At 43.2% G+C, this 24,487-nt stretch overlaps 1 protein-coding gene across 1 annotated transcript in view; it reads right to left on the bottom strand.

The window, feature by feature from the left end:
* Window positions 1-24,487, bottom strand: part of LOC112116000 (angiopoietin-1 receptor) — a 65,697-nt gene that overhangs the window by 5,442 nt on the left and 35,768 nt on the right. The window contains exons 5-15 of the mRNA XM_026646468.1: window positions 23,954-24,204; window positions 21,760-21,898; window positions 19,076-19,237; window positions 17,060-17,194; window positions 14,820-15,119; window positions 12,019-12,318; window positions 11,257-11,414; window positions 10,000-10,210; window positions 5,612-5,722; window positions 4,413-4,603; window positions 1,335-1,448 (exon numbers count right to left, since the gene is read on the bottom strand). Of these exons, the coding sequence (XP_026502253.1) occupies window positions 1,335-1,448; window positions 4,413-4,603; window positions 5,612-5,722; window positions 10,000-10,210; window positions 11,257-11,414; window positions 12,019-12,318; window positions 14,820-15,119; window positions 17,060-17,194; window positions 19,076-19,237; window positions 21,760-21,898; window positions 23,954-24,204 (2,072 nt within the window). The remainder of the gene's footprint in view (window positions 1-1,334; window positions 1,449-4,412; window positions 4,604-5,611; window positions 5,723-9,999; window positions 10,211-11,256; window positions 11,415-12,018; window positions 12,319-14,819; window positions 15,120-17,059; window positions 17,195-19,075; window positions 19,238-21,759; window positions 21,899-23,953; window positions 24,205-24,487) is intronic.

Raw genomic sequence — 24,487 nt, 5'->3', positions numbered from 1 at the left:
GCACTGGTTGTACAATCAGGTCCCAGATGTACAGCTCCCAATAAAGCAAAGAGAAGTTCTTTCCAAATGAGTGTGGTTCCAGTATGAAATGGAAACAATTCTGCTTGTATGATGCAGCATGATAGCTCACATCCTGTGCACCATTCCTTTCCCATTGACCACAAGGTGTTATTGACTCAGCTGCAGAATCATGTGGAATTGGATGAAGAGACGCATTAGACAGTTCACTTCTTCCTCTTTAAGTGATTCCAAGGGTTTAGTGCCTGAGAACTGGTCTTCCTCCCTGAGGATCCTTGCTCATAGGATTCCATCTCATCACTCCCACCCACTCCACCCACTTTTCAATGGAGCCTCTAGGGGAACTGGCAAGATGTTTTGAGCCGATGATTCATCAACATTCAGTATCACTACTTTCTCAGGCCCTGATCCTAATCTTAGGTCACTGGCTTTACACCAGTGCAGATCATGGAGGGATTCACTTTCATATATGAACTTTGTAAATATCAAAGTGGAAAATAAGAATCAGTTACGTGCCTTTACATTGCTATTTCATTTTCCTCATTACATTCATGAAATAAATACAAAGGCCAGGGTTGGAGTACAAAGTTTCAGTTTGTGCAAACGATTTGCTTCTAAATAAGTCTGCCTTTCATTAAAAATAATCAGACAATTCTAGCTAGAGTTATTCCCATCCCTTGCATGACAATGTTATATCCCAGAACGCTTTCTGCACATCTGGACAGTGATTGTGACACCCTTTTTAAGTAGTTCACTATTTCAGTTGTGAGACAAAGCTGCCTGTGAATAATTATTTTGTTTTTTTTCTTCTTTTTTTTAATTTAAATTTTTAGTACTCTTAATTGTGACAATAAGACTAATTGTTGTATTTGTCCTATGTGTGACATGCTATTATTAAAACCACTGAAATCTTACTTAGTAGTAATGTCATACGTACCATTTACTCTGATCCAAATATCTGTATAGAACATTATTGCCATTGCTTTAACACATCTGTTTTGCACAATGGGATCCTTAGCTGACGTAAGCTGACATAGCTCCATCTACGTCAATAGAATTAAGCCATCTGAATACAGATTATAGTCGAAAGGTTTTTTTTTTTTAAAAGGCTAGTGATGGGCCTCAGCCAAAAGGCTACATCCAAATATCCCTGAACTTCGCATGTGATTTTTGCAACTGGCTCCTTGGACTTTAGGAAGGTTAAAAACCAAACTTTGTCTCTTGGCCCCATCTCTAAAAGACATAGTGATAACCCTTGATGAAGTGTGATTGTCTCAAAGAATGATCATGCTGAACACGTTTGTTTCAATCCTTACCATGGTCTTTTTAACATAAACTTCTTGACCTCTAGACAATCCAAAATCTGCTATTTTTGCAACATAGTTTTCGCCAACCAAGATGTTTCTTGCTGCCAAATCGCGATGAATAAACTACAATAAAGAAAACAGAAATTCTCAGGTAACCCAGTGTGGTTAGATGTTCAGCTGTGTGTGTGTGTGTTCTCCCTGTGTGCTGCCCCAGCTCTGCACAGACAGCTGGCATAGCAGACCTCGAGCGAACCGCCCAATGACCACAAGATCTGTTAAGGTATGAAGGTGCCAGGCCAGGTTTATTGTCAACAAAGCACGGTAATAGCACCTGGTAGACTCTACAAGAATACTAAGACATGTATGCCTGTGACAATGGATGCAGCTCAGTGAATGGCAGGACTTTCCATTCCCTCCTCGGCTGGACAAAGATACTCCCTCTGAGATACATCTTTATACCCTCATACAAACAAGTTAGTACTGCCCCTTTGACATAGTTAATCACTGCCCCCTGACGTGGCTAGTTATCACCTTGTTCATGTTGGATCAATCAAAACATCTCTATTATGTACTGTCATCCTGGCCTTATCTTTTAGGAGGGGTCAGTGTGTTCCTGTTACCCTTGGGGAATGTTTTTGTACCAATCTTGATATCGGGGTGTTCTGGTACCACTTGATATCGGGACGTGTTTGCGTGAGTATTCTGTGCTTAGCACTTCTTAGGAATAGTGTATTTCTTCACTATCAGCCCTGTTCTTGGCAGATTCTGTGAGCAGGTCCTGCCTTATACCAGGCCTCTGATACAAGGGCTTATGTCTCAGGCTCTCTTCCTACTACACCCATGACCCTTGGGTTTTGCATTATACTGTGTGCTACATTTAAAACTGCCAAATGCAGAAAGCATGGCAAAGGAAACAATAAATTGACAGTTTATTGAAAATAGTGATTAAAGCTTCTGATATAACAGAGAAAAAGGAAAAGGAAGAAAACAGCGAGAGTATTAACTGCAAATGCCTAAACCCCCATAAATTACCATCCATGTCAAAATATCTCATGAAGCCACATAAACCCAACAAATCTGGCCTCCAGGAAAGGCTGTAAGAGCAGCCTTAACATGGAGGTCAAAGGCTAACTGCTTCAGTACTTAATTTGTAATCAAGATATCCTATCTCCTAGACCTGGAAGGGACCTTGAAAGGTCATCAAGTCCAGCCCCCTGCCTTCACTAGCAGGACCAAGTACTGATTTTTGCCCCAGCTCCCTAAGTGGCCCCCCTCAAGGATTGAACTCACAAGCCTGGGTTTAACAGGCCAATGCTCAACCCACTGAGCTATCCCTCCCCCTTATGAAATGAAAGAAGTGCCAGGGCTCAAGCAATTTTTTACATTCAACAAGCCCAGAGGTGCCAGGGCTATGAAGTGCCAAGCCCAGAAGTGCGAGGGCTCAGCCCTGGCAAGCCCTAGCACAAATTAAGCACTGGACTGCACACATCCCTATACATAGTCACATCCCTGCCACCTAGTGCCAGTGTACTTTTGCCAGTAATGTGCCTGGGCTGGTATGCCACCTAATCCTCTCCCCATCCTCCTCTGGAATACCCCTCTGTCACGCTAGCCATGGCTAGAGGGGTCTGGAGAATGGCATGTCCAGGAGTTGCAAGGGGAGACAGAAGCAAGCCAGGGAATTTCCACCCCACTGCTCCCCCTCTGGACAGATTTAAGGATGACACCAACATTCAGCCCTTGTTTTAACTTGCGCTAGTAATTTTCTGTCAATTTCAAGGGCCACAATTTAAAGTAACAAGAAAGTCACACACTTTTTTAGGAGAGAGAGCAAGTTTATAAGGTGGTCTTCTCACTCACTTAGAACTGACACTGTACTTGGGTGGCATCTATCTGTCACTGTCTACCGAGGTATTTATTAGAGGGCGTGGAAAAATGGGAAAACAAATTAATGACAATTTTTGAAATTATTTCCACTTCAGAGAGTTTGAAACTGAACCATTTTTTTTATTTGTTCAAAATTTTTGTCATACATTCCCCCTAAAAGTTCAATGTTTTGAAATGTTAAAATTTGAACTTTCAAAAATTTGAATTTTGGATTCTCTCTGCCTGCTTTCTAGCCTCTGATATCCAGGGTTTTTTCACTTTTTAAAAAAAAAATCATTTTAATTTTTGCCAGACTTTAACTTTTCAAACCTTCCTCAAATTTGGAAAAGTTACAGTGTGGCAAAAGGAAAAAGGAAAAAAAAAGAAAAATTTTAAAGAGACAAAAGCCCCTACCTGACTCATCATTCATGCAATAGTAGGGAAAAGGGGGCAGAATGAAGTTTTTTTGAAACATTTTTTGCTTTCTACAAAAAAGTGGAAATTTTGAAAAATCTGAACGCTTTTAGCAGAAGTTTTAAGTTTTGAAAAAGAGCATTTTTGTTGAAAAAATATTTTGAATGAAAAACGTTGACCCGTTCTAGTATTTATACTGCGCTCATTAGCATAGTGTCTAATCACCAAAGGAAATTAACAATTTCACTGCTGATCTCTGCTGCTTGCTTTTGTGTAGCTTTAACCAGCCATGTTCCACTGGCATGTCACTATTTTAAAAGGTGATATTCCCTATGCATGAAACAACTTGAAAGTAGGCAAAGCAGCAGTGAAACAGTACATGTATTGTGGTGAGGTCGCCCTTCCATTAGATTACTCTTTCATATTCTAAGCTATGAGATGATAAAACCTACAAGGCACTCAGAAGAAAAGAAAATAAACCAATTCTATCAAGAAGTACTTAAGCTAAAATGCCTTCTTTGGTGATAATCTTGAGTTTCATTCAGATTTATTTTTAAGTGTTGCATGTGTGCTCAGATAATATGGTGACAAGAGCCATATAAATAGGTGAGTGAGTGAGTGATAGATAGATAGATCCACGTTCTAGAAGAAAGAAATCCGAGTTGGAGGAACAAATAACTCACCGAAGAAATGTATAAAATATCAATTCTGGTATAGCACTACCCATACATACTGAATAGGGGTGACAAAAATTAGATCAAGCCCTAAAAAATAAAGTGCTGTGGAGGCAAGGAGCTCAGAGCTGACCTGTTTTTGGCTTAAGTAGTCCATCCCTCTGGCCACATCTGCTGCAAAATGCAGAAGCTGCTGAGAGGACAGAGTGGAGGCAGTGCTGTTGGCAATAGCAAATGCTGGGTCTGTCTCCAGCACTCTGCTCTTCCTCAGGAAATCGAGTAAATTTCCATGGGGAGCATATTCAATAGCCAGGTAAAGATACCCTAATGTAAAACAGAGAGAGCAGTATTACATAACAAGCTAAACAAAGAGACAGTGTCAGTGATTATGCATTTCCCCTGATAGGGTCCCACTACTACAGTATAATGCCACACAAGATGCAAACAAACAAACAAACCTTATATCTCTCAGGTGCAGAAGAAGATGGCAATGATGGCCATTTCAGAAGGATTCTTGTGCTTTTATAGTTCAAAAAGAGTTTTTCATAACAGAAAGGTTGCAGCCCAGCAGTTCACAATGTGGAATACAGTAGAACAAATACCTCGGGAATGGAGGTTGTTTGTAACTCTGAACAAAACTTTATGATTGTTCTTTCAAAAGTTTACAACTGAACTTTGAAACTTTACTGTGCAGAAGAAAAATGCTGCTTTTAACCATCTTCATTTAAATTAACCAAGCACAGAAATAGTTTCTTTACCTTGTCAAATCTTTTTTTTAAACTTTCCCTTTATTTTTTTAGTAGTTTACATTTAACACAGGACTCTACTTGCTTTTTTTTTTTTTTTTTTCTTGTTGCTTATTTGCTTCTTCCAATTCCAAATGAAGTTTGTGGTCGACTGGTCAGTTCATAACTCTGGTGTTCGTAACTCTAAAGTTCTACTGTAGTAGATCATTAACTGGTGTGGATCTATTCACTTCAGTGATCCTCCCAGGTAAACGTTGGCTTATGAACAAACCTCCTGTCCAACTACCCCATTGCTTGGTTTTCAAACAGATTAATTCTGCAAACCACCAAAAAGAGCACTGCTGATCACTGGTGGTCCACAGACCACTGTTTAGCTATGTCGTGTTTTCTGTTTACTATGCATCTAAATATTTTATGTAAAATCTGCTTATATTTTTATGTTATGAACAGGGTGCCATCTTTCCTTTTTTGAGTACAATAATTACTTTAATATAAGGACAATTTCTGGCCTGGACTAATATGTAGTTTTATATTTTATTTTATTTTATTGTATAATTTTTAAAGCCAGGTAAGCAAAATATCCTACCCCGATGTTCACATGCTCCCAAAAGATTTATGATATTATGATGATGTCCAAGTTTACAAAGAACTTCCAATTCTCCAGCAAAGTCTCTGTGATCATCCTTTGAGGCATACTCTGGAAATCAAAGAAACATTTATTTATGTACTCATCTAAACTGCAGTTAAAACCACACTGTTGCTACTGTTCATTAAGACAAGAACTTGGACTACTGGTTGATGTCGAAAAGGGATAAACTCCATGGTATTCCAGTCTTTACCTAGATAATAACATCATTCTTCAATCAAAAACCTAGAGACCTCATAATGTCTTCAACAGTCACACCCAATATGTCACTCCTCTTATGGTATTGAGACACAATATGCCTTAGCAGGTTATAGAAATCCATCAGCCTAAAAAAAGAGAGTGAGTAGATCTTGATATTGAAGTCCCCAAATACCAAACACCTTAAAGCATCCAATTCAAGGGTAATAAAAGTAGCCAAGTGAGCTTATTCCAAAATCCATCGATAGGCTAACGTGATCGTACACTGGAAATATTTTTCACCTAGCACACTTACAATGCAGCACAAAATAAGATTCTGTGAAGTCTGGTGTAGTAAACCAGCTGAACCCATCTGCTGCTTACCTATGATGAAAAGATCTTTTAACATCTAAAAATGAGGATATGATCTGAAACAGTTGTGGAATATGCCTGGTTTTATATATAAACCTTGTCTACAGCTATGATTCATCTTGTCCTTAATTAAGGGTCCAATCTAACCCCACCTGAAGTCAATCAAAAGACCCTACTGGGAGGTGGATTGAGCATAATAATCCCTAAACAGCAAAATCAACAAAGCTTGGATCTCTCTGATTAAAAGATACATTATAAATATTGGGAGCTTGGCTGGAGCGTTGCCCCTAAACTTATATTTTGATTTACCATATACAAGTTTTTCTTGTCCCTGTTTGTACTTATCTAGTGTAGCTGGCATGCTGGCATAGCCAGAGTGGTACTGCCCTTCTGGCCTATCCACACTTAGACCAGTTTTTCATCCATAAAAGATGCACACTGGGTGTGATGAATGACCAGTGAGGTATTATAGAAGGTTTTGTGCTGGCTTGGTAAATCTAAGTATTGGAATATCCACCAGCTTTGGGGATTACCTGCCCCATTCTTTGCAGTTCATCCTAATTGAGTGACCTCAGTCGGCTCCCCTGGGAGTCCGGTCACAGTGGCGTAGTCGTGCTTGGACACACATTACTACAGGTTAATTGGGTTTTTGGATCAAAACGACACACTTGTCAAAAATTAATTGTGATATTGGAGAGTTTAAGGGTTACAAATCAGTTACAGTGAGTGACCCAGATCCTCTGACGATCCTGACAGAAAAAGCCTGGAAGAATTGTACTCACAGAGGGGGGTTGTCTTTTAATAAAAGGCCCCAGAGCAAGAACTGAAAAATCTGTTAGTGGCCAGTAATCAGGAAGCAGACTCAGGCCTTGGCTACACTCGGGAATTCACAGCGGCCGCGGCAGCGCTGTGAAGCGTGAGTGTAGTCGCGCCGCCAGCGCTGCGAGAGAGCTCTCGCAGCGCTGTATGTACTCCACCTCTCCGAGGGGAGTAGCTTGCAGCGCTGCGAGCGAGCGTGCAGCATTGCAGGTTCTGATTAAACTGGCGCTTTACAGCGCTGCACTCGCTGCGCTCGGGGGGGTGGCGTTTTCACACCCCTGAGCGCAGCAAGTTGCAGCGCTGTACAGCGCCAGTGTAGCCAAGGCCTCAGCGAAAATGCTTTCAGTGAGAAACCAGCAGCAACTTGAACAAAAGCGAATAGATCTTCGATTGCAGGAAAAGCTGATATGGAAAGAGACGCTGCTGAAAGAGAATGCCTATGTTTTGAACATGAACAAAGCATCGCATATATTTGATTGCAGGAACTAGAAGCTAAGGCAAAAATGGACAGACTTTAAGCTCCAACTCAAGAGAATGAAGGAACTGTATCATCCCGAAAAGCCAGCTCCTCCCAGCAGCAAAGATGGGGATAGAATCTATCCAGTTTGTAACAATGTTGGTATGTTGTTTGACTGTAAGCAGTTTTCTGTGTGTAACCAAAATATACCCCAACTCTGCCACCTGTTATGTAAATACTTTTACTGTGAGCTCAGGTGAAGGTAACCCCATAACTTGGGCAGAGAATGTAAAAATCAATGGTAAAAGCTGTTTAGGGCAAATTACAGGTTCTAACATCACTCTTGTTAAAGAGGATCTTGTCAAAGAGGAAGATTACTTACCGGGTGAAAGTGTGAATATTGTAATCCTCTATGAGTTTACTGTAAATGTGCCTTTAGCCAGTATCCACCTTGAATAGAATGGCATTAACCATGAAGTTATAGCTGGTGTAAGGAAGTTATTGCCTAAGAATCTTTTGATTGAGCATGATATTAAAGCTTGATATTATGTCAGTCGGGCTAACATAAACCAGTCACAGGAAAGAAATAATCCTAAACCTGTGTCTATTAGGAATTGCCTATTGAGGAATTCTCCAAATGTTTGTCTGTGGAAAATAGCTGTGTGTCTGTGCAGAAAAGCAGTTGATATGTGAATGAAGTTTCTGAATGTCTGTCTAATATCTCAGAAGTGAATCTGGAATTAGATAAAGCACAGAAAGAACTCATTGGTCAGGAAAATGTTTCCCTAGAGCAGATTAAAGTTGATGATCAAATTAAAAACCCAAACTAAGGAAGAAAGGGTTAAGCATCCTGCAGGACAAATGATACAAATTCAACCCTTAAAAACATATGTGTAGATAATGTTTGCATTTTTGTGTATTGACATATGTATGGGTAGCGATCAACAATGTAATCAAACAGTCCGTCTATGCTGTATTCTGTTAATTCAGAGATCAAAAGAAATTCTTAACAATTAAATGAACTGTAAACCTAGGATATCGCTGTATTCATCTCTCTTCGAAATGTATAGCAAATCATCTGCAAATGGTGGAAAAACAGGCAATTGCCTTATGTGGATCTGTGTGGATGCTTAGGAAATGAGTGACTATTGTTCTCTGAGCTGTCACAAGAGAGCCTGAGACTATATAAAAAAGGGCTTGGGTCCTGATCCTGTCATCTCAGATCTGCTTGCGGCTTCATGCAGGGGTAGCCTAAGCCACAAGGACTGAGATCCCAGCGCTGACTGGCCTGCCCTGAATACAAACACTGGACTATAACCTATGAACTATTTCTGAAAGAACTCTGCCTCTACAAAGCTCACCATCTCTGCTAGGAATCTGAATCTCAAGCACTGCACTCATGTCTGTGTGTATACTGATCTTCTAACCAATCTTCTCTCCCTTTTCTTTTTTAATACATTTTAGTTTACTTAATAAGAATTGGCTGTAGCGTGTATTTGGGTAAGATCTGGAATATTCGTTAACCTGGGTGGTAATGTGTCTGATCCTTTGGGATTGGTAGAGCCTTTTTATATGAGGAATAAGATTTTCATTAGTCCTCATCATATTTAACTTGGGTGTCTGGGTGAAGGCCTGAGGCTGGGTTACTTTAACAACTGTGTTGTTGGCTTCTGGGTAACCAGTGAGGTATTATAGAAGGCTTTGTGCTGGCTTGGTAAATCTAAGTATTGGAATATCCACCAGCTTTGGGGATTGTCTGCCCAGTTCTTTGCAGTTCATCCTAATTGAGCGACCTCAGTCGGCTCCCTTGGTATTCTGGTCACACTGGGTATCATTAAAAACTCAGCATTCACCATTCCACGCACCAGCAGCACCCATGCTTTGTCTTCATGTTCTTAGAATGGATGATACAATGGCCACCCTTAAACAACTGCCAATTTCCTTGGATAATGACTTAGAGAGCTGCATAACAACATCTCAGTATCTGCAGTATTCCAGGCACGATAGTGGCAGTATTCTAGTATTTTTGGAACTTAGATACCATGCTGATAAGCATCTTAAAAGTACCTTCGATAGAGAAGTGATGCCTGACAATAAGTAGAGGGAAATTTAAAATGAGCCTGCAAATATACTGCTACCTTATCTATTTATTTAAGGCAACCTTGGCAAGTTTTAAAGGCTCTGTGCCGTTATCACTGTGGAGTAGCAAATGATGAGCTTTTCATGTGACCCATCAAACAGACTGAAACTCGCATATAGGAGTCAGCACTCAATGATACCGGGTCAAACTACAAAAAACACACAGAGAGAAAAAAAAGCCATCACCAGGGTGCAAACGTTGGCCAGGCAAAAGCAGAAGCTCATTATTTAGTATTTATATTACATTAGCAGCCAGAGGCCCCAGTCAGGATCAAGGTCCCCTTGTGCCAGGCGCTGTACAAACCCAGATAAACATAGGGCCCTGGCTTCAAAGACTCTATATTCTTTAATGAAAACTGCTGACCTTTCATCCTTTTGATGGCAGCATCCATTCGCAAGCCATCCTTCTTAATTCGTGCTTTAAGGACTTGTCCAAAGTTGCCCTCCCCGATCACATCTTGAAATTTGATGTCATTCCACTCGAGGACTGGATAGATAGTGTGGTCTGGGCTGTTCTTGGCTTTCCTGCTCAGAGTGAGAGTTCCTGAGTTAAACTGGACAGCTGGCTCTTCTCTCTGTGAAAAAAAATAACCAGGTGTTAGTAGTTGTTGTTTGTAACATTTGGAGTAATACCACAGAACTTATTGTCCACTCAATATAAGCATATGGGAGCTGAGCCTTCTCTTGCTTATTGTCTTCTGCAGAATAATTCCTGGTTTATACTGTCTAAATGAGAGGAGTGTCAGACACTTGCTGACTATTTTTATAATAGTGTGGTGGAGGCTGACAGAAAGTAGGCTACAGGGTTGGATAAGCTTCCCTCTTCATATTGAGGATGTTCTACTGCAGTGTTGGGGAAGAAAGAAGAGAAAGTGAAACATCTGAGCAAACTATTACATCTAGCAACTAAATCGTCTCCACTCTTTCCCTTGCCTAATCAGGCTGTGGTGCAGCAAATAGTCTGCTGTGTTTGAAGGGTCATCCTCACTTTAATTAATGCATCCCCATAGGATTTGCTTCTGTGGAAGAAAAGCGTGTAGGGAGAGTTTCCGTGGGACCTAACAACTGGTGATCATGGCCCATACTGTCCACTGTATGAAAGAAGCTGGTAGAGGTGTGGTGCTGCCATTGGCTGGCTCCTGGCCTGCTGTGCCCATCTCTAAAAGCTGTGGAGGAGCAGTTACTGGGGCTCAGAGTAGCAGCAACTTGCACTGCATTTTACAATCCACGGTGCAGTTTTAATGGAGACCACGCCACACAGAGTAGTGTGTTCACAAGCCTTTCTCTGGTCTGGCAGGGCATGCCTCCTGTCCTCACACACATCAGATCACAAACTGGTTCTGCAAAGGAGATAGAAGCAGCAAAGCAGAAGGGGAGACATAGTACATAGCTGCCTTCCTCCTCTAGGTGGACTGTCTACTTCATATCCCACAATTGTGATCCCCTGCTCACCTCTGGGTCAGTGGTAGGAAAGCTTGATACTATTAATGCTAACACGTGCATTACGGGGCAGCTTTATTTCGAAAGTTGGAAGAGGAGGAGGAGGGAACCTTATCAGGAAAAGACAACAGATGAGGCTGAGATGAACAACTGCACCGTCAAAGCAAAACTGGAAACTCACCACCACGTTTTGGAAGGCTTGAGCCATTCTGCGCTGGAAGTTGGCTCGCTTTAGCTGCAGCATGATGAGAAAGGCCAGCAGGATTGTCAGGCAGGTCATCCCTGCTGAGCCAAGGATAGCAATCAGCAGCATTTTCCCTCCCTTCGAGTCATACGGAGCTGTTGAGGGGAAAATGGTACTTAACAGCATCTGGTTAACGCTGACAATCCTCTGAGGGAAGTAAAGATTAGCGTTCTCATTCTGCAGATACACAAATGGAAGCACAGAGAACTTGGGCCTCATCTTCAGTAGTGCTGAGCAGCTGTGGCTCCACTGATTTCAACTGGAGCTGGGGGTGCTCAGCATCTCTGAAAATCAGTCTGTGGGTGGCCAGGCTGGTGACATTCCATGGCCTGTGTTATGCAGGAGGTCAGATTTGATGAGCTAATGGTCCCTTCTGGCTTTAAACTCTAAGCATCTATGAAACGTTGGGCCCTCAATAACTGGGGCACTGAAAGTCAGCGGCCACTTTTGGAAATTGTGTGACTTGCCCCAGGCCACACATTGAGCCAATAACAGAGCTGGGATTCAAATTCTAAGGGCCTTTGTCTGGATGTGCATTGTGTATATTTTTTTAAAAATACAACAACATTCAGAGTAACAAATAAATAAAATCTCAGGTGTTCATAGTCCCCAGCTCTGTTCTCAGCTTGCTAACCCACATGGCCTCCCAGACCACCCAGGCATGGTTTGGATTGAGTTCAGTACGCTGGAGTAACCAACCTTTTGTTTCCGGGAGAGTCTTCAGTTCAAGAGAAGGGTTTGGGTTGCTCAGTCCAATATTGTTCTGTGCACTCATCTGAACCAGATACACAGTATTCGGCTCGAGGCCCTTGAGATGATACTGCGTGATGGTTGTGTTTTTTATTGTGACGTCAATGTGGTTGTACTCAGCCTTGCCATAAATCTTGTAGCTGATGATGATGGAGGAGATGGACTGTCCCGCAGCAGTTGACCAAGAGATGATGGCAGAGGTGTCCGTGATGTTGAAAATCTTGATGTTGTCAGGTGACGGTGGGATTCCTATGAACAAAAAAAGAACACGTTCCAGTTTACATCCAGCCTTGCTCCTTCTTTTGGTGCCAATCCTTTCCCCAATCCTCCCACTGGCTTAAACAGAACCAGGATCAGGGCGACAGCAAATGAAACTTGACTATGTTTTTATAAACTTGACATCGTTCATTTCATTCTGGCACCAACTATTGCAGTGCTGAACACTTGTAGCAGATTCCTCGTGGTATTCCCTATCCTTGCTAGGAAAAGGAAGAGACTGCTCCAGGTACTATCCTAGACAAAGGGATTCCTCTTGAATTAGGGCAGCATAATTTTACCTCCCGACTGGATCAGCATCCCCCTGTGGCTCCAGCATCCCTTACTTTTCATTGCTTTAAGGCCTGTTTTCCTTGTCCATCTAACAGCTGTTAGGAAGGGTAGAAGTCAATAGCAAAACTCCCACAGATTTCAATGGGACCAGGATTGAGCCCCTAGCTGGTGGCCACAACCACAGCTGGCAAGACAAGTTCTCCTCAGAATAATGGTGATATTTCCGGAAGCAGGTCACCACTGTCATTTTTGTAATACATGCAGGGCCCAGCTGTGCAACCTTTACCAGTGTGGGTAAGCACCTATGCGAATGGGATTAGCACTGAGGTTGCAGGCGTGAGCGGTGCAGAGATGTGCCCTTCCAGAGGAGTGTACTAGAAGCACTGTCCCTCAGGCAAGCACAATGACTTCATGAGCCCCCAGGGAGTGTGGCTGCGGTGACAGTACTGTGGGGGGCAGGTGAGTCTATGGCCTTACCACATTCTCATCCCTTCCTACCTCCTTTGAGGATTCTAGCACCAGCATTACGACAGACTCAACTACTCTCTGCACTCAGTGTAGTGCACAAACATTGCACCTTCTCCTCACCGTTCAGTGCTTGGTACAACTCAGCCAGATTTTCCGAATCAATGGAGATCCTGTTGTCTTGGATGGAGCTGTAGGTGCCCAGCACTTCTGAGAATCAGGCCCTCAGGGTGGGATTTTCAAAAGCACCTAAGTGATTTAGGAGCATATGTCCCATTGAAAGTCACTGAGACCTGTGCTCCCGAGTCACTTAGGAACTTTTGAAACTCACATCCTTAGTCTCTGACCGGGGGATAAGAATTAGTGCTGACCCTCAGCTATCCCTCTTAACAATAGCTAAAAGCAGCTGTAAATGCGCATTCAGACACACTATGCTATCATTGCAGAGGATTGCTGTGACGTTGCACTCCATATGTTTTATGGAAATATGTTTATGTGTAAATATAATGTAACTGGAATATGCTTTATGCAAAAGGTCTCTCGTAAGGTATCATTACAAAGCTTATAATCTACTGAGTGTGGTCATCCTATTTGTATGAATGTATCATTCTTGTATCTGAAGCTAGAAATATGAAGTATTACTCTGAAGTCCTACTGTAACTATGCAAAGGGTGGGCCATTGATGGTGGCTTGGAATCTTGATGGCTCCCATTAACTAGGACAATTGGTTGTGAATGGCTCTGTTTACTCGCAAACCTTCCTGGGTACGTGCAGGCCAGCCCTGAAAGAATGGAGAATGAGGTCTTACAGTGACATGTGATCATGTCACCTGGTACTGGAATCCATCTTAAACCTGGTGCTTTTCCATTTAGAAGGAGCGGTGGGGACCCAGACAGACAAAAGATTCCTGCCTTGTGCCAAAGCTATAAAAGGGGGTGGAATAGAACAAAGGGGGCTGCAGTCATGAGAAAACCCCTAATTACCACCTGAGCTGGAACTAACTAGAACTGTACCGGGGAAAGGATTGGGCCCAGCCTAAGAAGGAGTCTAGTCTGTGAAAGAAGCTTATTGGAACATCTCTGAGGGTGAGATTTACCTGTATTCAGTTTCTTAAATGTATTAGGCTTAGACTTGCGTATTTTGTTTTATTTTGCTTGGTAACTTACTTTGTTCTGTCTGTTATTTCTTGAAACCACTTAAATTCTACTTTTTAGACTTAATAAAATCACTTTTGTTTATTAATTAACCCAGAGTAAGTGATTAATACCTGGGGGAGCAAACAGCTGTGCATATCTCTCTATCAGTGTTATAGAGAGTGGACAATTTATGAGTTTACCCTATATAAGCTTTATACAGAGTAAAATGGATTTATTTGGGGTTTGGATCCCATTGGGAACTGGGTGTCTGAGTGCTGGAGACAGGAGCACTTGCTGAGCTGTTTTCAGTTAAGTCTGCAGCTTTGGGGACGTGGTTCAGACCCTCGGTCTGTGTTGCAGAAGGTTTGCGTGTCTGGCTCAACAAGACAGCGTTCTGGAGTCCCAAGCTGGCAGGGAAGACGGGCTCAGAGGTAGTTTCAGCAAATCAGGTGACAGTCCCAAGTGGGTCTCTGTGACCAAACCTGTCAAACAATTACATTTTACAGAGACCTCTAGCAACAACAGAATCCTGCTGGGAGCGGGGAGGGGGGAAGAGGAAGAGAAAAGAATAAATAAAGTAAAGTGAATCCAGTCACTTACTGTCACTGTAGGTCCATGCATACAAATAGTCACTCCACTCTCCTTCAGACCTGGTATTCACACGTACCCTGCACCTATACTGCTGTCTGGGTTCTAAATCATCAATAACCAGAGTGGATATATTTCCTGGCACATGGGTGATATCAGGTCTGTCCTCATCACCACTGTTGTCATTCACACTCGTCCTTTCCACTTCAACAAGAAGGTCATCTTCTGGCTTCTGTGCTATTGGCTGCCATGACAAAACCAGAGATGTCTTGCTTTTAGGAAGGAGGGTGAGACCTTCTGGTGGAGGAAGACCTTAGAGAATCCACAGAGAGAGAGAAAAAACTTTATTTTATGTCTTCTGGATACTTGCACACAAAGGCTGGTATTAAAACAATAATCTGGAACTGGCCTTCTGGGTTAGTGCTCTGCATCGCCAAGTGAGGCCTGAGGTCATCCAGAGTTCAAATGTTGTCCTCCATACCTAGCAGAGGCTAGAATTGCTGTTGAGGTCAAATGCTCAGCCCAAGCATGGCGTTTTGGGTTGCTTCTCAGGGACATGGCATCCTTGCATGGATCACAATACTGACATTTTTAAATGACCTTAGCATTTTGCAGTGCCCTGATGGTGCCACTGGAAAGTACTGTCAATCTCTGATGCTGCTGGGCCTGCCACAAGTAGCAGGGCGGTGGATTTCAGATCTTCAGTTTCTCTGCAATGCCATTTGCTTCTCAGAAAATCTGGAATTTCTCTAGCCACCTCCTCCAGCCACGTTCCCTCCTGGACTGATGTGGCTTCATTTGCTCTGTTTTTGTGAAAGATTGTTTACCTGATGCCTGATTCTCCACTGCCCTGCACTGTGTATAATCATTTATAGTGCTAGAAAGTGCACGTAAAAGGCTAATATAGGGATCAGCAACGTTTGGCCCGCGGCCCGCCTAGGTAAGCCCCCTGGCGGGCTGGGCCGGTTTGTTTACTTGCTGCGTCCGCAGGTTCAGCCAATTGCGGCTCCCACTGGCCATGGTTCACTGCTCCAGGCTAATGGGGGCTGCGGGAAGCGGCGCGGGACGAGGGAGGTGCTGGCCACGCCTTCCCGCAGCTCCCATTGGTCTGGAGCAGCGAACCGCAGCCAGTGGGAGCCACGATCGGCCGAACCTGCGGACGCGGCAAGTAAACAAACCGGCCCGGCCTGCCAGAGTGCTTACCTTGGCGGGCCGTGTGCCAAACGTTGCTGATCCCTGGGCTAATATGTCAATTTGGCAGCATTCTACATTCACTTTCATAGGTGTAAATGACTACACATGGGGCAAGGCAATGGAGAATCAGACCCTGTCACTTAGTTCCTGTCCACAGTCACATTTACTAGAGCAGAATAGCAAAAGTAAATGCCCCTCTCACTACCTACAGTTCTTCGAAGGAGAATGAGGGGGCCTGAATTACTATATTGTGTGTGGTTAAGTAAAACAACAGAGCTATGGGACAATGTGAGGATAGCGATAATAGACTTGGGAATTCAAATGACATTGAAGGACTTGGGGTGGAGGGAAGAAAGCTAATACTCCCCAGCTAGTAGATCCCTGGTTGGTTGCTGGTGTGCACAAGCTCCATATAAAGAACTGCTGACCTCGTGTCCTTCACTGGGATGGAGGAGGGTTGAGAGATTACTGATGCAAAGTGGAAGTTTTTAAACATGAGGAAAGGACCAGGCCCCTCTCTTTTTATTGCTGGGTCATTTCCATTTTAAGGGTTCAGTATACAAGAGGTCATTTATTTAATGCTTGAGTATTTGATTTCTTCCTGTTCCTTGACTCCGTATGAGATTCTGATTTTTAAATAGTCTTTACCTTAAAGAAGTCAACATAGTCTAATGGTTAGAGCCATCACTAGTAACCAGAAGAAGGGGTTCTATCCCCAACATAGCTGAGTACTCTCTGTGCGGCACTAACCTCATTGTGCCTCAGTTTTCCCACCTGTAAAATGGGGAGAATTATATTTAGCCACTTTTGCAATTCTTCCATTTTCCTTTGCTTTGCTTGAGACTCCTCTGAAAGGATCTGAGCCTCCCCTGGCCTCACTGTTTGAGAAACATTGTTTTAGGGCTTGGTCCAAAACCCACTGAAATCAATGGAAAGGCTTCCATTGACTTCAGTGGGCTTTGGCATGCATGCAGCTGAATGCGGCTGTGCATATTGCAGAGAAAACGAAGAAGGCTGATTGAAAGCTCCCCATGTGAAAGGCCAAAAGTCCTACGTACCAAGTGCAGCCGTTGTGAAGCTTGCCTGTGGCCCAGGATGCCCTTCTCCACCATCCCCTTGCCGGCTTAGCTGAACACAGAACTGATATTCTGTTTTGGGTTCTAGATTATCTAATTTCTTGCTCTTTCCATTTACTGGGAACGAAAGGAGAAAAAAAGGTCAACCCTCCATTCCATTCTGAAAAATAATAAGGGATTTTCTGAATCCCGCATCACAGCTGGGTCTGCTCTTGAGAGAGGTCAAGGTTATGGGCTCCGCTTTACCCCCATTACTCTAGGGTGAGCTGTTTAGACGTACACGTTAATTACCATTATGACAGTATTGCTTATGACGGGTTAAAGCACCAGCAATGTGCCCAGCCTTGCATGAGATACAAAAGGGCAGCTTTTCAAAAGTACTGACGTGCTCAGTGTCCTCAGCGGGAGCTGCTGGGTGCTGAGCATTTCTGAAAATCTGGCCCCAAGTGAGCTGGCCCCAATCCAAAGATCTAACAATCTGATCCTGTAGTCAGAGATGGGCAGGCAGACCTCTTCACTCTTTTGGAGACTTAATGACGTCAATGGTCTAGCTCAGGGGTCGGCAACCTTTCAGAAGTGGTGTGCTGAGTCTTCATTTATTTATTCTAGTTTAAGGTTTCGGGTGCCAGTAATACATTTTAACATTTTTAGAAGGTCTCTTTCTGTAAGTCTATAGTATATAACTAAACTATGGTTGCATGCAAAGTAAATAAGGTTTTTAAAATGTTTAAGAAGCTTCATTTACAATTAAATTAAAATGCAGAGCTCCCCAGACCAGTGGCCAGGACCCGGGCAATGTGAGTGCCACTGAAAATCAACTCGCGTGCCGCCTTTGGCATGCGTGCCATAGGTTGCCTACCCCTGGTCTAGCTATTAGGAGTTCAGATATCACAATGATGGACATAACATATAAGCCTGGAAAGAACAAATTGGAATCCTGAATACCCGTGAACGTGTTGGTTAAAGGCTCAAGAATCCTCAGTGTTGATGTATCTGTGTTTCATCAAGAGATCCCAGCAAAGAGACTTGGTTTCTAATGAAGACGATGTGTAAAGGGATATAGGTTAGGCATACTCCCATACAATCAGGCATACTCCCTTATATCTACCTGCATCCAGTTATTGAGATGTAAGGGAAACCAAGCTGGCGTAAATTACACATTGAGGAGTCAGAAGGTGTCAGTTAAAGAGGATGGGGGTTGCTTTAGATTACACCTTCTTACATCCTGCAGTTTATTGTTTATTTTTAGCTACGCTCCTCGCTTCTGGCCTGTCAGAGACTGAAATACATTTGTTTACATTCCCTTGCACTCAATGTTTCAAATTTAGAGCTGATGTATAAGGTGTGTGTTTGTAAGTTACTCACATACTCACCAACATGTAAGTGAGCCCATGTAAGCCTACGGGAATCTAGAAAAAGTCTATATGGCTTTAATGTACATTGAGGGGACTGGATGAAGTGGTTAAGCTACACCAATTTATCCTCTCCTCTAGGCTACTTAAATTCACTTGACTCACATCTGAACTTTGCCCGTAGTCTTTAGAAGTCCTAGAAGCCAGTACTTGGGTACCACGGTGATAGGAGCCTGTACTCACAAGCTTCCTCACAGGTCTGTCTCTCCAAAGACCTGCAGATGCTGCCCCTGTGGGAACTGGAAGTTCCTGGACATCACTACAACAACTGCTGTGGCCATATACTGAACTTCAACACAATGGACCACCACCAGTATTACACACAATCTCAGGTTTTATATCTTATAAAAACCTGAGACAGGAGGCCATTTGCTTCTGCTGCTGCTTTAATATCTTTTTAGCTTAAAAACTACATAAGAATTGCTCGTCAGGGCCAGCTGTAGGTTCTTTTGAGCCCTGATTAAGTAAAAGTCATTTTTCAGAACAGAATTTTACTTTAGAGCGAACACCACATTCTAATTTTGCTTCAGCTTGATTGTAGATGAGGTTTCTGTATGATTGATGGGATGAAAGGACTGACCCTTACCTTCCACTGACATCCAGGGCTGATAACCTTTAGCAGGCTTATACAGGAGCTTGGTTAACACAATCGGTCCATCACCAGTATGGGAGTCAGCATTGATATCGATGATGAGAAAATTATGTCCACTGTCTATCATCCTCGGAGCATACTGAGGCACAGGAGGAACTGAGCAAGAATGTGACTATTAGACCAGATCTTTTATTTGTCTGTATTAATAAAACTGTGGCATCTACCTGGATTCATAGGAATACAGGTATTGCCAGACTGTATCAGAGCATGGTCCGTCTACTCCAGTACCCTGTTTCTGACAGCTGCTTCAACAACATTTCTCTGTGGTAGGGAAAGTTTCTTCCTAACTCCCATTAGTTGGAGGTGGGATTATATCCTAAAAAATGAGGGTTTAGATCCCTTTCCAAACGCTTGGATTTTTTTTTTCAAACTTTACCGTCCCATTCATTTGCCAATTCATAAAAATTACAATGCAAGAGGTGGCTGTTCAAGGTAGAACTGTTTTAATATTTTGAATGCAGATGTTTATTTAAACATTTCCCTGTAGTGTTGTCAATAAAAAACATTCCAATCTTGTGCCAGTCCATGAGAACCAGAAAGTGAAACTGATTGGAAACACTGTCCAGGCTGAATGAAATGCCAAGAAAGTAAACAAATGTTATCCACAATAAAAATACATCAGATTTTAAAAATTCTTTCAGCTTTAATAATCCCAGGTAGGACTATCAAGAGGAAGGAAGACTGATAAAATATGGGTTTTGATCTAGATAGTGTCCCCTTATGGTCAATATGCTCCCTACTGTAAGGGTCCTATTTCTATAACTCTTATTCACTTTGAGTAGCACTTACTTACATACCCTGATTTTTAGAGCTGCTGAGGGAGACACAGAGGCCCATTGGTGGTTCACTTCTCTGTGTCAGCAACTCTTGTCAAGCCTGACATACTCACTACACCTAATACACTGTTGTCATGATATAGACCCAAAAGCTAGCGTGTAATGTATCACTGGTAAACTGATAACTCACTGATCATTAATATTCTTGCATGAGGTATGGATGGGTGTGTACAAAGAGAGACAGCAGGGAAGGTAGCTATCTACTGTCTCCAAGGTAAATTAAGCATTATCAAAGCAATGTAAGCCTGGTTTACATCCAGATCAGTACAGGGATGGAAAATCAACAGGAAGCCTTCCTGCATCTTTAACAGGGTAAATGAACTTTGGGAAAACAGCATGGTGTCTACATCCCAGCAGGAGAGAGAAGCTTGGGCTGGCTTACTTTTCAAAGACTACATTTCAAAAGTGTACTGGACTATACAAAGAAAGGGGAGAGAGCCCCATAAAATTCAAGGGGCCAGAGCCCTTCAAATCACAGGACATTGGAGCCTTCAACCCAGGGGGCTGAAGTTTCTGGGAACTATATATAGGTGAGAAACCTGCTTAGGCAAAGACTGTAACTTGCTGAAATTAAGTTTTAGCCTTAGAAGAGTATTTTTACTTTTGTTTGCTTGTAACCCTTTCTACCTTTACTCCTTTATAGACCTTTGACATTTTGCTTAATAAACTTATTTTTCTTTTACCATACGCCAATTCTGTGCAGTGATTGAAGTAAGAGTGTTTGTCAAACCCAAGTTAAATTAATGAATTGGAGTGTATTGTCTCTTTAAAGGAGCAATGAACGAATAACTTCTTGAGCCTTCCAGGAGAGGACTCTGCCGGGGAGACGTCTCTGGGGAACTTGGAAGTTGGGGGTCACTGTTTGTTACCTGCAGGGCAAGGTTTGGACTGGCAGAGTCCTGAGGAGTTTGCTGGCAAGGCAGACAAGCTGGTGTGTCAGGGAGTTGTGACAGAGCTTAGCAGTAGCAAAACTCTCACTTGCTGAGGCAGAGAGGGGTAACGCAGTAACTCTCAATTCTGGGAACCTCAGCACATTGTCACACTGACAGACAGTTTGGGGGAAATTTGGGACTGAGAGTATTGGGGGTCGCTCTGCAAAAAGTAACTGGTTTGTGGAAGCCAGGGTGTGACCTGCCTGCTTGTATGCTGGCTGTTGGTGTTCAGGCAGTGAGCCATAGCAGCATAGCACTGATGGCATCCAAAGTTGCAGGGCAGGCGGCGACACAACCTCTTACTGGTCTGGCTTGAATCCCAAAGCACCACTCTGAGCGCCTGTATCTCTGAAGTCTCTGGTTTTCTAGGTGCTCAGTACCCATGACAATTGGGCTTCTTTTATTAAGATGCGTGAATATGGATGGCAGTGCCTAATTTACACATCTATGTTTGAAGATACTTGTCCTAGTCTCTAAAGAAGATTTTCCATACTACATTAAATATCAGCAAAGCAGCAAGCTCTGGGCCAGATTCACAGCTCTTTCCAGTCAATGGAAGGACTTCCATTGAGTTTAATAATGTAGGCTTTGGTTCAGGCCCTTTAAGCATAGCTGGAGCATAAATGATGGAGCAGGATAATATACATGGAAAGGGTTAAGTATTTGTATAAACATGACATAAAGAAATGGGCTCATGACTCAACTCAATGCATTATCAGATCTCTGAACAGAAACTGCTAGAAGATAGATAGCATCTCACGAATGTTATGGACATTTAACGGTGTAAGCTTGCCCAGGTTAAAAGAGGGAGGCAAGGACATCTAAAAGCGCATGAGTCAGAGACCCTTACCTTTAACTGTAACATGGAAAGGCTCTTCTGCCATCCCTGCTACTGTCTCAACACTGCAAACCCATATTCCTGAGTCAGGCGGCTGGATTCTATTGATATGAAACTTTGCCTCTGAGCGATTGCTAACAAATGAGACCGGCTGAAATGACAAATCATAAGAAGGGTCTGAACAATGAAAAACCTCCTCCAAGTCACGCCTCCTCCTAATTTAGGGTCTCATCCAAAATCCATTAATGCCAATGGCAAGTCTCCTATTAACCTCAATGGGCTTTGGATCAGGCCCTTAGTATATTGCATGTAGTCATTACATGTAGTATACACACCTCAGTCAGGAGTTTTCTAGTGCAGACAAAATGGCCCTGGTAACTTCTGATTTTGATCTCACTGTAGCTATGTTATTTCCGGACTACTGCGTGTTTCATTCTGCCACCTTCACTTTCCTTTAATGTAGCTTTTAACATGGAACAATAATAAATATAGCTTCCATTTATAATATCTGTCCTCCCAAAAAATCCCAAAGTACTTCAGAGAAAGTCCCGCTTCTATTGGCCTCAGTGACAAAACTTCCATTGATTTCCTGCTCTGCATGTATGAGCCCTCTTCACCCATCTGTAAAATGTAGCTAACTCTGAAGGACATTTTACAGCCATTGCACATCAGTGTTATTTACTCAGTTTTGCTGCTACAACTGGTTGAATTAGCAACTACCAGTAAATCATCCAAAGAACTCAGCCCTTTTTCTGTTTTGAGTTTTGCAAGAGCATTAATTATTCAGTCTTTGCTGAACAGTTTGGGTGGTGAATTCTGAGCCTATGTGTTGTTCATGAACAGTTAATTTCAGTCATTTGCTATTTATTATTCACTGTGTTTGGCTAGTCATCCAAGTCACATGATATTTTTCTACTACCTCTTAAAGGACACCTCTACCCCGATATAACGCAACCCGAAATAACACAGGTTCGCATACAACACGGTAAAGCAGCGCTCTGGGGGGGCGGGGCTGCGTGCTCTGGCGGGTCAGCATGTCTGGCTCCGACATGCTCTGAGCGGCGTGTTAAGGGTGGGAGGCGGGTGGGCAAGCGGGGTGAGGAGGTGAATTGGGAGATGAGCGGCAGGCAGGAGGGGGGGTGAGAAGGCAGGCGGGCGGACGCGGGGAGGCACACCGGACAGACGGTGAGGAGACTAGAGGGGAGGCGAGCGGCGGGCAGGCGAGCGGGTAGGTGGGGTGAGGAGGCGAGCGGCAGCCAGGCGGGTGGGACTGCTGGGCGGATGGTGAGGAGACTAGCGGGGAGGCTGATTTGTCCCAGGCCCCGCACCCCTCTAGGGACGGCTCTGACACGCTGCTCTGATCGGCGTGTTAAGGGTGCCGGGCCGGGCCGGGGCCGAGGGGTTGGATAAGGGGCAGAGGGTCTCTGGGGGCGGTGAGGGGACAAGGAGCGGGGCGGGGGGGTTGGATGGGTCGGGGGTTCTGAGGGGTCAGTCAGGGGGTGGGAAGTAGGTGGGGGTCAGATGGGGGTGGGGCCAGGCTGTTTGGGGGAGGCACAGCCTTTCCTACCCAATATAACGCAGTTTCACTATAATGCGGTAAGATTTTTTGGCTTCCGAGGACTGCGTTATATCGGGGTAGAGGTGTATTTAAACAGGGAAAAAACAAACAAATGAAGAATGACAAACAGAACAGCAAACACTCTTTTTCACAGACAAATATCAGGGTTTGTACGCAAAGTAGGGGAATTTGTATGAAGGACAGACATTCCCCCAAACAATAGTGCAAACAGAAGCCTGTTCGCACAAATTATCATAAACAGTGAATAAAAAGCAGCGCAAACATGGATGAACTTAGCAACCAAGGGGAGTTTGAACAAATGCTCACACACTTTTTCACCATTATACAGCAAGTTCTGGATCTGATTCAGAAAAGCACTGAAGCACATGCTTAAGTCTGTCCCTAGACAGATGACCATGTGCTAAATGCTTTTGCGGAATAGGGATAGATTCCTGAATTGGCACCTCTATGAGTCTAGGCAAGTTCATAGAAGCTGGTTGAAAATTTGGCCCTGAAGATCTCGGGGCATTTTCATACCACCAAGGAAGTGTACTTGGTCAAAATGTCTTTAGCGTGCAATAACTAACAAATAAACATAACAATAATAATAAAAATAAGAAACAGTGTAGAAACCAACCAGGGACTTACCTTGAAGACAGTCCCATCTTGTTTCAACAGTTTAAATTCTTCAATAACAGGAAGTGGCTTGCCAGTGGCTATACAAATAGGCTTAAACTCTGCGCCAGAATTGAGTTCCACATGGTCTGGCAAGTGCTTTATCTGAGGTGACACATCAGCTGAACCTGTGTAAGGAACCCAATATTCACAACATGACATCTGCTGATTGCTTTTCCCCCTCAGAGATAAAACTGAGCAAGCTAAGAGGTTAAAAAAAGCAGCTACAATTCAAATCCAGTGCATATGTTGAACAAATTGTAGACCTTAGGTATAGTGGGCCTGATTCTCCTCTCACTTACACAGGATTAAATCAGAAATAATTCCATCAAAGTCCAGGGTGTTACACCAGTGTAAAACTAAGTCAGAAAAGATTCAGACCCAAAACATACCAAGCACAAACAATCTAGCTTTTGCAAAATCACACATTGCATTCTCTGAGTTAATGTATAACACCCCTGCAGCCAGGGCCGGCTCCAGGCACCAGGCACCCAAGCTGGTGCTTGG

This window comes from Terrapene carolina, unplaced genomic scaffold (assembly GCF_002925995.2).
Source record: "Terrapene carolina triunguis isolate 2854851 unplaced genomic scaffold, T_m_triunguis-2.0 Scaffold35098, whole genome shotgun sequence".
NCBI lineage: Eukaryota > Metazoa > Chordata > Testudines > Emydidae > Terrapene > Terrapene triunguis.
Note: the sequence above shows the minus strand (reverse complement) of the source record. Positions and strands in the feature narration are given on the sequence as shown.